A 15,132-nucleotide genomic window follows, 5' to 3' on the forward strand; every position below is an offset into this window, starting at 1 on the left:
ATGGACACACATATTGCTGTCCCCTTGGGTGTTGTGTTTGACATTGCCTTTCTTTGTGGTTTCAAATAGGCTATTTGCTGTCACTTAAATATTTTAAATAAAGAGTAAGCAGAATATTATAAGTATGTAGAATTATAAAGAAGAATGTCTCAATTGGCAGTTGTAGGAGTCTCGGGAAAGTATGTTTAAGCAAACAAAAAATATTGCTTCTTAAAATATTAGGTTTAGCATTTTTAGCAGTACATATGTATTCAGACATAATGATTTCAGAATTTTCCAATTCATGTATGGAGGCCCAAGTCTTACATATAACATCAGGTTTTAAACCTCCAAAGAATTTGTATGTGAGGCTGAGATGTTATTATCTAAAGCTATTTTTAAAATAGCTGTCCCTGGGAATGTTAAACTGAGTATCCTGGTGACATAAATGTGATTAGGTACCTGCAGCATCTTTATCGGATAGAAGGGAAATTGGCAGAAAGCAGTTGTTTCAATCTGAAGATTCTCCAAACTCTGTTAGCTCCATATACACAATTGTATACAACTTTGGTAACTAACAAGCCTGCATATCTACCAGTTATTGATAACTCTATATTAATATACTGTGTTTGGTATTAGAGTTGAGGAGAGAAAAGGTAATTAGTTAATAAGTCCCTGTTCAGTAGGCGCAGCCTCATCTTCTCTTCTCTTCTCTGGTTTTGAAGACGTCTTTCTAAGTTTTTCCAAAACTGAAGGCAATAAACCTTAAGTACGTGGCCCCACGTATAATTATGTTTCTGTTGGAAGCTACTGCTGCAGCTTTGTACGTGGTTGGAGCTAAGAGCTGATTTATAGGTGTATACCATGTGGTGCTTGCCAAGCTTCAAAACGTGGCTGTGGCAAAACGAGGTACAAGACTTGCTCCTGACTCTCCCTATGCTGTTCCTCCTGGCCTGGAGTGCTGAAATCTGTGCTCCTGGCTTTCTTTCCTACAGCTGTTGCTCCTTTAGAGATGGTTTATACTTCTTGGACTCTGAATTGAAACATCCGGATTGCTTCCTACAGCAGGAACTCTGATGGGTCACAGCAGCTAACTGACCCTGCCGTTTTTTTTTATGGTGATCTTCATTCTGATTTGTGTTCCTTTCTGTCTGGTACAGGGCTGTCTCAACCAGAGACTTATCTTCTTGGTTCTCCTGAGCCTTTGTTTGCAGCTGTCCATAAATGGTTCTTGTTTTGTAAATTCATAATTTAATTTTTAAGTATTTTTTTGTACGTTTCAGCATGTCCTGTGAAAATGTAACTGTTCTTAACTTCTTTTAACCTTCAAATTATAATCTTTATTTTATATGCATCTTTTACTCCATATTATCACGTTCTCAGTAATGCAACTAAATTCATCTTTGTGTTTTGATGCATTTGTTTTATAGCTGAATCCATTTTCTGTAACTAGTGGAACAAGTGAAGCACAGGCTTGCATCTGTCATGCCTGCATTGCTTGTTTGCATTCCTGCCTTAAAAATAAATCTATTAATAAAAGCTGATTTGCTTTTTAATTAGTGATGCTGCATTGAGTAGCTGTAGTCTTTTGGGAAAAGCACCCTTATTTGTTTTCTCTCTTCTTTCCTCTACTTACAGTGTTAGAGGTAATACTGATTTGTATGAGCATTCAACTTCAAAAAAACATCTTTGACAAAATAAAAAGATACTTGCCCCTGACCCATCATTCCTCAATCCGTGCAACACCAGTCTGAATGACAACATGGTTGTCAACCAGACAAAAACTGTCTCTATCTCTTAATCACTCTCAAAATCTTTTACTTCAGACAACTTGGAAGGCTCCTATAGTCAACTATGACCAGAGGGAGAAGGAACTTCCAGTTTGTTCTTATTCCATCTAATATTGCTACTCTTATTTGTTCTTCTCCCTCGGCACCTTTTCTCTTGCCAGGACCAAAAAGCGTAAGAAGAAAGCAGGCCCTCTTGTTGAACTTTGCATGCAGGGAACAGGAATATTCAGCCTTCTCCCATGAGCCTTCAAGACTTCAGCTCTTACCCATCTCAATTCTGAGCCTTCCTTGCTCCTACGAAGCAGGGCACAGCAGTCTTCTATGCATAATTGATGGATATTTTTGAAGGGAAACCTCAACCAACTAAGCCCTACCCCCACCACAACCTTTAAAAATGAGTTTTATCACTGTAATATGGAGTCAGAGAAAACAGTTGACTGTCAAGGTCACACGTAAGATATGTGGCAAAGTGTGGAGTGGAATTTGGTTATTAAGTTTCCTAGGACAGACCAATAATCTCTAAAAAATATGCTTAAGTTTCTGCAAAAAAAAAGGTAACTAGTTTAGTCTTAAAACTTCTGCAAAAATAGCTTAAAAGAAATGTAATTGATAGGAACTATTGAAACATATGGGATGGTGCAACACTGTTCTGTGCTAAATGCTCAAGAAGAGATCAGTCAACTTTATAGCACTCTAAGTTAAAAAAAAATTAACAAAAATCCCAAATCAGATATGATAAAACTATTGGATTTATTAAACCAAAGTTTTATTACTGGCCTCCTTAACAAGATGAAGTGCGCACTGAATTGAAGATGTTGAAATACAGTGTACGTTATCTGATGTTATCAGAAGTCTCTGGCACTTAATCACTTGTGGTATTAATTTATTCCTCTCCACACTGCAGTACTGACAACATTGTCATTAACTAATGGTTGCAGTTTTTAAAGTTGAATCTGTTTTTGTGAGGCGAATAATTTTGGCACTTAATGATTAATGTGAAAATTAATAATCTGAGTCAAAGCCGTAGGGTAGTTGTCATCTGAAGTCTTTGGTAAACATAAATATTTATAATTGAACTGATTACAGTTTTAGAATAATCTGAAGCACAGAGGGTAGGGAAGCATTCAGAACATGGAAGGATTAGGCAGCTCCTGTATCCCATCCACGTGAGGCTTACTGTACTTGAAGTGCAGCTGCTTGAACTTTGGCAGTAGCAGGGCATTGCACACTGGCTCTTGCTAAGCAGTAGCTCCATTCATTATTGGTAAGATATAAAACCAGATGCTTCTTAGTAAAGCATAGTATCTGAACAGTATGATAAAAATGCTTTGGGTTTTAGGTTACAGTTGTGTTGTTGATGTAGGCCTCCCTGGTGGGCTTCTGTTTTCTTTCCATCGTGTGATTGTATAAACATCTGTGGCGTGGACAAGAGGTTTGTGGTCCCCTTTTTTGTGGGAGATGAGTGTTGAATCACATGGCCAGTCCTGCATCCATATGTGACAAATGTGTGATTACGTGATGTAGGGGAAGCTGTGGCATGTAAGCGGTGTGTAAATAGAGGTGTCTCACCAAAAGGTTGACTGGCATAGACTTGTGCACAGGAATTGGGCAATTAAACCATGATAGTATATCCAGCTATGATGAATTTTCGTGTCTTGTTTCACCTATCATACTGACTCACTGGAGTCTGGAGAAAACACTTTTACTCTGAGGTGCATACCTACTATGGTAGTCCTTTTAATTTTATCGGTCGTTACTGGAAGCAAATGTAACTAATATCATGCCTTTGAAATCTGTCTCCTACTCACTGAAATTAGTGATGCCGCTGATGTAGAATTGAATTAAAAATACATTTCAACAGACATGCTAAGGAGGAAGCGATGCTGTTTAATGTGGTTGAGAAGTTGCTATTTTTCATTTCTCAGTCAGCGAACAAGCAGGTGTAGAGCAGACAGAATAATGTTATGCCAAATTAAGGTCGTCTTTTACACATGGCATTGAGAATTGATTATTTAAATTAGACTTTTTAGTTATCAGACGTTAAATATGGCATCAGCATTTCACTTTGTCAGTCTTGTCACTTAAAGTAATGATTTGATAATATGCACAACTGTGAACAGTAAACGCAGAATCTTTATCAGTGTGTTAAAATTCATGCTAGAAGAATGTCACTTTCATATCTAGTGTGTGTAATTTATTGTCTGATGATCCATATGGTTCACATACGGCAAAAAAACATGCAAATATTGTAGGGATGAAGAAAACACTTTTCCCAGAGTCTTTAAAATTGGTGAGGCACCAGTTGCCACCTTGACCTAGTTCAGCATGGAACTGAATTGATGAAAGTTAGAAAAGGAGATTTAATTGAATTGAATTTATTTTTACTTTTGCCATTCAGGAGAAAAAAATCTGAAAGAGTCTTCCACTTATTGAACATCAGCAGACGACTATAACAGATCATAAGGGAGTGTCTTTATGCTCAGTTAATTAAGCACACCTTCCTCATTGCAAATGACTGTAGTAGTACCCAGAGGGGACAGAAAATGATTAAAAGAACATCAAAGAGAATAGAAGTTAGCAAATTAACACTTTCCAATCTCTTTACTTTGCACTTCTGCTGCAAATAAGTGGAAAAATCTGTATCTTTTTTAAAAGTAATGATACGATGTGCATTCACAGTGGTTGTAATTGTGTGCATTTCTGTGTGACATTGTCTTTGGTAAGACTCTCACATAAGGAGTGCAGGAGCAAGTTAGAAACCTTTATAAATGTGTTTTGAGTGAATTATTTTAAATTTTTTTTGGAGAGAACTCGGTTGGTTCCAGGGAGGCCAGATAGGTGAACCTTTTATTGAGATAAAGCTTATTATGATCATGAAAATCACTCTGATTCAAATGACTAGTAATTTTTTATTCAGATAGGATCCTTTATTCCTAGGGATGCAAATTCATCTCAAGTCAACACTTTATTCCTGGAATTTCTTCTTCTGACAATTTAAGCAAGAGAGTCTACAAAGCTTTGACCTAAAAAGTCCAGTATTTCCCCAGGACATTGTTAGGAGTGAAAAGTTGGATTTCCTCTCACGGGTATTATCCTGGTTGGGAGGAGTGAAAAGAATAGCAAACCAACAGTGAGAAAAAAGATTATGCCTGATGAGCTTTTGACATGCTAGCGGAAGTCACACAGAGACATTTCTCATTGCTTCTGTGATAATACATACTACCAGGTAGTTTTTTCTTATGTTAATGGTTTAAAACAAATAGATCTAAAACTCCCAAACAATCTGGTAAACCAAAATGTAACTGAGTGTTGTGGTCAGTTGTCTTTATTTCTGTCGTGGTTTTGGCCAAATCGGCCAATGGCCGGCAACAGATGCTCTCCCCCAACCTCTCGTACGCAGGGAGGAGGGGGAGAGATGAAGAGAGATCTATGAGTTCAGAAGAAACTAAACTACTTTAATGAAATACTAATAATGAAATAAAAAGGAAATAATGAAATAGATACAGTATATACAAAACCGTATTAAGCTCCCAGGATGACATCACTGGCAGGCACTGGGGAAGTCCCAGGCTGGACTCAGCAACGGGTGGGAACTGGGTTCCACAGATGGAATCAGGAACACACAGATCGGGATCAAAGGCAGATGAACAGACAGGGTCCTCCTCGGACGTTGGCCATTGAAGGAAGAGAGTTGACCCTTTGATCCCTCAGCTTTTATACTGAGCATGGGGCAGCTGGGATGGAGTACCTCTGTTCGTCAAATTTTGGTCACCTGTTCTGTCCGCTCCTCCCTGCAGGTGGGACGCCTCTACGCTTTTCTGCTTCCAACCCTCCAATGGGGCAAATAACAAAATTAGCTGACCTTGGTTGTTACAGCAATAAGTATAAGCATGACCCTCTCTGCGTACCGTTCCTTGGCACAAACTCTGAACGAACCATTTTAGACGCAAAATGCTGTTAATTTCAGAGGGTTAGAAGAGGCCTAGCTAAGAAATAAAATTACTGAACAGAAAGTTCGTTCTGTTTTACCTCAAACCAGGACAATTTCCAAGGCTGTGAGATAGTACTGTGGGGATTTATTACCTCCTTTTGCCTTTGTAAATAGCCAGTAATTCATAGAAGCCTGTAATATCCTGTGGATGGTAGGGAGAAGTAGACTGGTTGCAAGCATGAGGTGAGGTGTCCTCGTCTGGGTTTCTTTTACTGGTATTTTTATATTTGATGGCCTATTAAGACTGAGTATGATGTCGACTAATGCTGAATACACACAAGGGGAATTCAGATGATACATACAGCAAGCAGGAGAATTTGTGTTATCATTGATGAGTGATAATAAAACTTGTGCAGTATTGTGTATTACTTTTTGAAAATAACTATGCTAATACAACAATATGAGCTTCCTAAAGGACTGGCACATTAATCCAGTCTTGCTTTTAGCTTTCTTCTCAACTGATGTGAACTCCTGGTCCAGGTTAGCTTAGCTCCATTTGCAGTCCCTCGCTTCAGAGAGAGCAGAGACGAGAGTTTTGTGCATCTTCTGTAGACTAAAAGGTTCCATGTAGCTTTCTACTTCCGTATCTAGGGCCAGGTCCTTTATTCCCACAATACAACACGTGGTAAGGGAGTTCAAATGCAGGAAAGCATTCAGAAATCCTTCTCTGCCATCAGGGAAAGACAGTTCCTGACTTTAAAAAGCCTCCCACAGGCCTCATTAGTCTGTTCTCTTGGGCAGCAATTTTCTTGTCATATGAGGTCCTTGATGCCTCAGCAGACGCTGTGTGGAAATGGTACATCTTCTGGAGAATCTCTCTGTGCATGTCAAGAGTTTCTTTCTGCTTTTCACTTACCCCAGTATCCTTTGCCAGAAACTCTCTACTATCCCTGGGAATGGAGAACAACTATGTGGAGTCATCTGAGCACTTCTACACAAATCACCTGTACATGAGGAGGATCCTTTATCATTAGACCGATCAGAGCTTTCTGAACCTAAGTCAGAAAGCGTTAATTCCCATCACTGCCACGTGTTGGATGTGTTTTGCATGGCCTGTGTCAGTGTTTAGTTTATAAGCTCATTTGGATGAGAAGAGCTCAACATCCTACGTGACATTCAGAGGCCAACAAGATAGTAAAGCATTCTGCTGCACACGAGCCATCTTGCAGCTGTTAGATGTGTGTGTGTGATGGTCTAGGTTGTACACTTACCCAGGCCCATGAGAACCACCATGAAAGCAGGGCTATTCCTCCAGGCAGCTGGCAAGTCTCTCAGAAGATGTAATTGGTTTAAACAGGCATTTGGTCAAATGCTGCATGTAGCTCAAGTGGCTATCCAGGCCTTATACTTGAAAGACTATGTAGGTGCTAATGTTTTTGTGTACTCGACTCCTTTCTCTTATAAGTTTTAAGAACTGCTAATATTCTTTTAATATCACAGTCCACAAACCCCAAATTAGCTTTGACCTGCATGCATTTTTCTCACTGACAATGAAAATTCTTCATGAAAATAGGTTGCTCATTAAAGTGAAAGCTGCATAACTGTTAGGGGAAAAAAAGGTATTTTTTTTCATGGCTATAATAAATAAGCAGGGCCTGAAGCACAAGTATTAAATTTCGTTTGGTCTGGATATAAAGTTGAGACTCCTAATGTAAAGCCTTGCTGAAAACCTGACTTTTAGAAGCAAATCCCATTCCTGTTTTCTGTCTTTTCCAACTCTTATCACAATGACCCTTGTCATTTTGCGAGTCTTTCATTTTATCACCAAAACCCTCTATTCTTACTAATAAGCTACAAAGTGTAGACAAATGATGTCCTAGTTTGTTTATTACGGGTTATTTGACACTTACACAGCCTTGTGTAGGACCGTGCAAAATTAAAATTGCTAACATGGAAGCTCAAGAATCAGGCATCTGTATCGTTTCTGCCCTCACAACCAACCCGTTGAAATGCATATGGAATTTGCCATTGACTCCTTTTAGAGTTTTCCTCTGGTTCACAGGGCGACCATCCTGTGCCCTTGGGGAAATGGCAGTTCAGTTGCTTGTTCAAAATGCCCCAGCAGAAGCCCCAGGCTGAGGTTTCTCACAGTGATCAGAATTGAGCAAGCTGGAGGAAGGAGCAAGTAAGGTCAGAGTACGACCATGATAGGTGGTATGCTGATTTCAGATTGGATATACAAGTACGAGGTGACGGTACCTTATCTAGCATTCATTTCTGTCCTTGTGAAGGCAATGCAGATAGCTTTGAAGGAGAATGGGTTTCTGGGAGAGGGCTTTCCTCAAAGACAGGGGAGGGAACTTGGCTGTGAGAAGGCAGAAGTGTTTCCTGGGGTGTCAGAAATGGTTCTTCCCAAATCGTCTTTTCTTTTTGTGGAGTGAGGAACCCTTGAGAATGGAGAGCTTCTTCTACTGTTGTCTCTTCCCAAGCAATCCCAAAGGGCCTGTGATTTGCAGAATGCTCTACTGACAGGTGTTAAGCTCATGTTTTCATTTAAATCTTTTCACATTTAATAGTACCAAGGAAAAAAGAAAGGTGAAGAGGAAAAGAGAAAGCAACAAAACAATGGCTGAGTTTACCCTGTAATGAATTCAGGGAGACTTTTTCTCCTTCTCTTTCATGTTCCTCCTCCCAGGAGGCAGTAATTGATATAGTGTATGTGAGTGAATTAATTGACTTTTGTGGAAGTACTGGATGAGTACAGCATGTCTACAAGTTTGGAATAAAACTATGTTCCAAAGCTGTCCTCAAGAGTAGACGTTTTTTCTGTTTAGCTAGGAGATTGTTGTGTTTTTTTCTTAGCATGTTGTGTCAAATCACTTGATTCTTTACATTAAAGCCAAATGAAAGCCCACATTAATAAATGTATTTTGAGTTATAAAGATTACAGTGCTGTAAGATAACATGATAATTGAAATTTCTTTGCATATTTAAAAATAATGTTTCAAGTTAAATGCCATTGATTTAGCCTAGCAAACTGGATATTTTCTCTATCTTTTTATTAAAAAAATACTAATTTTAAGGCATTTAATAGAATTTAGTTTATATTTTAAGGCTGTAATGAAAGCTGTTTCTGCTTCCTGCCCTTATTAAAATAGTTTTTGTGTACCATGAGTTCCATTTTAACCACAATTCAAAAAGGAATGTGCATGTTACTTATGACTTTCCTGCTATTCTTTTGTTTCTGTATTTTGCTCTTAGGCTTCCTCAGCACATTGTTAGACCCAACCCTGGCAAGAAGGTGATTGATATGGCTCTTTGTGCCCTGGCTAAATAGCTAAACATACAGTGTATTGTGTCTGCACTTGGGAAAAAAATGAAATGCAATTAAATTCATTTCAACTTCAGTAACATGACATTTCTGTTTCTTTCATGTCAGCCTTTATTCTCTCCTATAATCAGATTTTGTAACCCCTTTTATAATGTCTCCTCACTTCAGCAGTCACTAAATAGGATGCTTGTGTTGCAAGTTAATTAGAAATTCTCATGTGCCCGAGTTGACTTTTCCCAAATCTTTGGTGTGGTTTCCACAACTTCCGACAGAGCATGTTTCATCGGCTGCTGAGCTGTGACAAACAGGGTCCAATCCTTCATGTTTGGCTTTGCAAAGGGTTGTTGTGTTCCCATTTGGAAACTAGTATTTCTTAAAATATTTCAGGCAATAAGAGGGGTCCGTATATTTGGAGAGATTTTTCAAAACTGCAAAGAAAACTCCTGGGAAACTATCGTTCACCCTTTGTGTTGACAAAATCCATGAGGGTGATGCTTACAGCCTTTCACAGCAGGTGCCAATAAGAATGCAGGAGAATGATGGGAGAGGAGATGAAAAGGGGAGGACAAAAGATCTCCATCATCCATCTCTTTTGTTCATAAATGTAAATTACAAAAATACACAATATCAATGCTTAGCTCTAGGGAAAGCATTTGTAGAGTCCAGTGAAGGGTTAAAAGAAACATGGGAGATGAGTTAGGCTCCTGTCTGAATCTACCTTAAAGTCTATTATAATTAGGTTTCAAAAGTAATCTTTAGGTTCCGTGAGAATTACTATTTCCTAATGAAAAATACATAAGCAACTCCAATTAAAAAAAAACAAACAACAAAAACCAACAACTTTGAAGGAGAAAACCTATCACACTTGCACACTTGCAGATTTCTTTGGGTACACAGACATTATTGTTATATTATTAATTTCTTCTTTGTTTTAGCTCCAGTGTCCCATCCCCCAGCCTTATCTCCCCATCCCTATCCACCCTGTACTGTTGTTTCCTATAATTAGTGAAGATACACATCTGTCTTCAGGCTACCACCTAATCTCTAAGGCCATATGGGTAAATGGAATATAATTATAATTTGGTAGAAATTGAGCCGTCTGCACATGGTTGTATTGCTCTTGTTCTTTTTAAAGCAGGCAAATTGAATCTATGATATAGTAGGGCTCGGAGGCTGGGGTTAGTCCTTGCAAAGTACATATATTTTTTAGATGGAAATTTCGTTGTGTTAAATTTGGGTGGGAATTACACCAGTTTGGGAGGAATTCTGACACAATGTTACCACAATATGCAAGCACCCTGCATATTGTGAAGAAATCACCTGTGGTTATATGCAAAATATTAACAGAGGTCATTTTTTGTCCCCCTCTTTTTCAGTTATTTTTATTTCAGTTGCTGCGAGGACTGTCTTACATCCACCAGCGTTACATTTTGCACAGGGACCTGAAACCACAGAATCTTCTGATCAGTGACACGGGGGAGTTAAAGCTGGCAGACTTTGGTAGGCAAGCAGTTAATTACAAGTCTCTTATAATGTTGTAGGAATGTCAGACAGATGGTTCCATTGATTTCTATTCCTACCACCCTATTCCTTAGACACACCTTCTTCATTGTAGATAATTGCACATTTTTCTCCTGAGCGAAGAAATTGATTATGGTCAACAACATGCTTGATTAAAAGGGAGCAAGTGAAAAACAAATATATACTCCAGTTCTCACCAGGAAGGTAATGCTGAAAGTATTTCAATTTTATTTACCATGAGACCTCTGAATTAGAATTCAAAACCTTTAAAAAGAAACGAAAAAAAAAAAATAGAGACACCGGAGGAAATACAGACTATATGAAGAGTACAGTCACTTTATGGAAGCAGCTCTAGGGTTGTGGAGATCTGGATTAACTTTCATAAAATGGTCATTGAAAGAGAATGAAGGACACAAGAATAAATATGCCTTCTAAAGAATAAAGGAAGCGAGGACCACCTGGACTGCTTTCAGTATCCATTAGGCCCTTATGGGGAAGCTTTATGTGGAGTATAAAGTCAGGGGAGATTGTCCACTGAAACATTAGCCTTTTTTTCTGTTATTTAATTTTTTTTTTTAATACTTTCTGTTGGCTCTACCGGGGCAAGTACTCTTCCCTCTGAAAACCATTATGAATGCAGATGTGGAAAATGGAAATATTTTTCTTCAGTGTTTTTTACAAAATGTTGTAGGAATTTTTCTTTCCTGTAGGTCAATTTCTCAGCTACTGGTTCCAGCAGAACTTCTGAAGTAAGCTGAAAAAGTGACCTATCGGCTTTTTTAAAATGTCTTTTATTTTTATGACTGCTATCCACATCAGGCTTCACATTTCATGCACAGCAGTAATGAGGAAGCCTTATGTGCTAATTGGCAATTTCACTGTTAATGCAGTCATGTTTTTTTGTCTTTTAATTAGCATTATTGCAATTAACAGCTCAGTGTGTATTTGCTATGCTGGAGAAGGGAACAGAACTTCAGGTGGACACAGTCCACAAGAACTTGATTGGCCTTTGGATTGCAAGGCAATTAGAGAAATAGTATTAGAAACAATTATTATCTGGTTTTACATACTATTTTCTGTTGCTGTTTTTCAAAACTTGGAAGATGCTAGAAGTATTTTAAAGATATTCTTAAAAAAACCCATTCCTGCGTGTTGCATTTTGCTATGAGATTTCATCTCTTAAATATATGAAACGGGTGAAGCATTAAGTGTTTTTGTAGCAAAATATGAGTTAGTCCTCTCTCGAAGGTGGTGTGCTGTTTGAGATGACTAGTTTTGTTGTATCATTTGTATGTATAAAACACTATGAGCTTGTCTGACTTCCAAATATCCCCATATTTTAAGTCCTTCAAGAAATTGTGATGATGGTGCTCTAGCTTCGGTGGATACCGAAAACTCTGTAGATGATCTTACAAACTCTTTTGTATGTAAAATGTTTCATATGGTGGTTTGTTTTTGTGTTTTTTTTTTTTTTGGGGGGGGGGGGAGTTGCTGAAGCTCTGGTGGCTCAGGAGAGGGAAGCTGCAAATTTTTCAGCTGTGTTTTTAAGAAAACAAAAGAAAACCAACTTTCAGCAGCACTGTTAAATGCCTTGCTGGAGGTGTGAACCAATCAATAAAATATCCAGCTCAGACGTAGGTTGACCTCTCTCTGGTTGTGATGCCTGAGGTTGCCGTACAGCTGAGGAAAGGGTGGAACTTTTGTTTTTGCCCTGCTGTAGTAGGAAATATAACCATCACTTCTGGTGAAGTTATTGCCTCACTGCAGCACTAGGCTAAATATCCCAGTGATGACATCAGAGGCAGGATTTTCCTACCTTTGTGTTGGTGGGAATTTAAGGTTGACCATTGTGTATTATTTTGAGAGTTTAGAGACGTGGAAGTACAACCCAAAAGAAATACCCAGCATTAGACATATGAATGCGTAATATTGTGGAGTGGATTTTTTTTCTCTTGTAAGTTTGTCCTGACCTAACAGAAACATCTGCATAATCTACTCTTACACACCGAGGGAAGATTATATATCTCAATTTTTTTTAAGCTATATTTTCTTTCATGGCTCACGACCTCATAAAATTGAAAACCAGATGGGTTAAATTTCTCTTCTGAGAAGCAAGATGAAAAATTAGAAGTGATGAGGTTAAAGTCTAAAGGGTCGTGACCTCTTTCACTGGAGGCATGAGAAATGAGAGCACACCCGTGTGCTCTCTGTCTGTACCCCTGTGCATATTTACTTATTTAAATGCTGTGTTATTGTAGCCCATATTCTGTCTTCCCAGTATGAAAGGCTCTTCTTAAACAAGATGTAAAATACATTCCTCTCTCTCTTTATATTTGTCTCCCACGAGTGACTAAATTGCAATAATGCACTTGGAAAGGAAGTCAGTTTAGATTGTATTTTTGATTAATTACATGAGGAGCAGTTATGGAAATTAGAGAGATGGGTGTTTTGTTTCCAAGTGCACTCAAGGCAGGAGAGAACCTATCAAGAAATCAGTTCCTGTCGGAGAAAGGACTGACTTTGCTAGCACAATAAATATAAAATCCTAGAGCAAAGGCCTTTTGGTCTCTAAGGACAAGACCTTCAGATTTTGGTTTCATAAGTTTACAAAAAATCAACAGCGTGACCAAAGTTTTTCATTTGGCATCGAGTTTATTTAATCTCCTCAGTGTAGGATATCAAATACTTAAAAGCAGGCTGTAGTAGATCATAGTTCTTGAATAAACAAGGTAGAAGAAAGACTATTCATGCCTGCCAGTGCATTGCACTGCGGCTGAAGTGGAATCTTTGAATAACCGTGGGCATGTGTTTTTCTACAGCACGGCTCCCAGACATAGATACTCCACTCTGTGGGAGTGTCTTTGTTCAGATGAACGGTGGTTTGCTTTTCTGTTCATTGTGCTATGGCTGCTAGGAAATGAACATTTATGAGAAGCCTCAGCAGTCAGATGAAAAGGGAGAACAGAACATAGAGGCTTTATCAAATTAAAAATGGATGAGCTATAAAAAATGGCTTTCTTGAGAAGATATAATAGGGGAGGCTACATCTTGAATAATTGTTGCTATGAAAAATAGTCCTTGAACTCCATTCCTGCATTCTTTTTTCAATCTAATTAAAATTCCAGAGGAAATTAAAGTATATAAGGAATTCTCCTTATGGAATGATTAAATAAGTGCAAGAATTATTTTTGATCCTGTGGTGTGAATTTGGCTAACTGTCTATGGGTTTGTTTATATTCCCCCGCACATATGTCTGTCTTGAGTAGAAAAAAAGTATTATAAACCTTTAATGAGTAACATCATAAGCAATTACAAACTTAAATGAATAGAGCCTTGTTCTTGATGCTAGTTACTGCACAGACTGGGCTGCATAGCTGTTCCTTAGCCTTTAGTTAGTAGGTTAATTTTTCTTTTCATGTTAATTTTTTCTTTTCATGTTAGTTTATCTTTTCACGTTAGTTTTTCTTTGCACTGTATGCAGATGCATTTGTTTGGCCTTTGGATGTGTATTGGCTTAAAAAAAGAAAATCAGCCTTTGTTTAGAGAAGTCACTAAGCAGTTCTAAAAGCAAGGTATGTTTCTAGAATAAATGCATTTATTATTATTTATACATGTGGGAATGGTTCAAAGCTGCACCACGGGAGCTCTAGTCTGGACATTAGGAAGCATTTCTTTAGTGAGAGTGTGGTCAAACACTGGAACAGGCTTCCTAGAGAGGTGGTTGATGCCGCGACCCTGTCAGTGTTTAAGAGGCATTTGGACAACGCCCTTAATAACATGCTTTAACTTTTGGTCAGCCCTGACTTGGTCAGGCAGTTGGACTCAATGATTGCTATAGGTCCCTTCCAACTGAAATAGTTTATTCTACTAACTGTAAACAGTGTCAAATGGCTGTACTGCAGTGGACAGGAGCATGAACTCAAAGGTCAATCACTAAGAATGTTGTTTTTTTCAAGAGTTAGTTGCAATCAGGTGGTTAGTAATCTAAGCAAAATAGTGATTTAAGCAAATATGTGATTTGTATTTATATTGAACAGTCATTTAAGAATGATTTGTTTATAAGAGGTATGTATTATAACCAATGCCGTATGTCATTTCAGTGATTGGGTATTGGCATTTAGCTATTGTGAATGCTGATATAAATGAAGATTGGTTAATCAGTTATGTTTGCATCCAGATTCTCATACTTAATAAGCTCCAGCTCAAAGTCCCTAAATAGCTGATGACAATCAGGTAGGAGGTGGGTTCCACCTTCTGTGTGGGACTTTCCAGGAAGGATTTACTCTTTCTGTGCCTTGTTTCTTATTCTCTGTCCCAAAACATTTGCTAACAGCCTAATATTCTGACTCTTCCAGGGACAATGTGGACATTGAATCTGATCATAGTATGGTTACTTCTACATATCCTTTAGTTGCAATAATTTTGTGCTTTCTGAGTTAAAAAATATATAATTATACTTATTAGAAATTTTTTGGATAAAAAATTCACATAGCTTTAGAGGGTAGGCACTTGACATCACCTTTTGATGCATTAAGAAAATCCTCAGGGCATGGGTGTAGAGAACAAAACTTTTAAACTTG

At 38.1% G+C, this 15,132-nt stretch overlaps 1 protein-coding gene across 3 annotated transcripts in view; it reads left to right on the plus strand.

The window, feature by feature from the left end:
- CDK14 (cyclin dependent kinase 14) overlaps positions 1-15,132 on the plus strand; it is a 329,408-nt gene that overhangs the window by 156,408 nt on the left and 157,868 nt on the right. For all 3 annotated transcript variants that reach the window (XM_063324807.1, XM_063324809.1, XM_063324808.1), the window contains one exon: positions 10,408-10,531. In XM_063324807.1, coding sequence (XP_063180877.1) covers positions 10,408-10,531 — 124 coding nt within the window. The remainder of the gene's footprint in view (positions 1-10,407; positions 10,532-15,132) is intronic.

Source organism: Chroicocephalus ridibundus, chromosome 2, assembly GCF_963924245.1.
Source record: "Chroicocephalus ridibundus chromosome 2, bChrRid1.1, whole genome shotgun sequence".
In the NCBI taxonomy this organism is placed as follows: domain Eukaryota; kingdom Metazoa; phylum Chordata; class Aves; order Charadriiformes; family Laridae; genus Chroicocephalus; species Chroicocephalus ridibundus.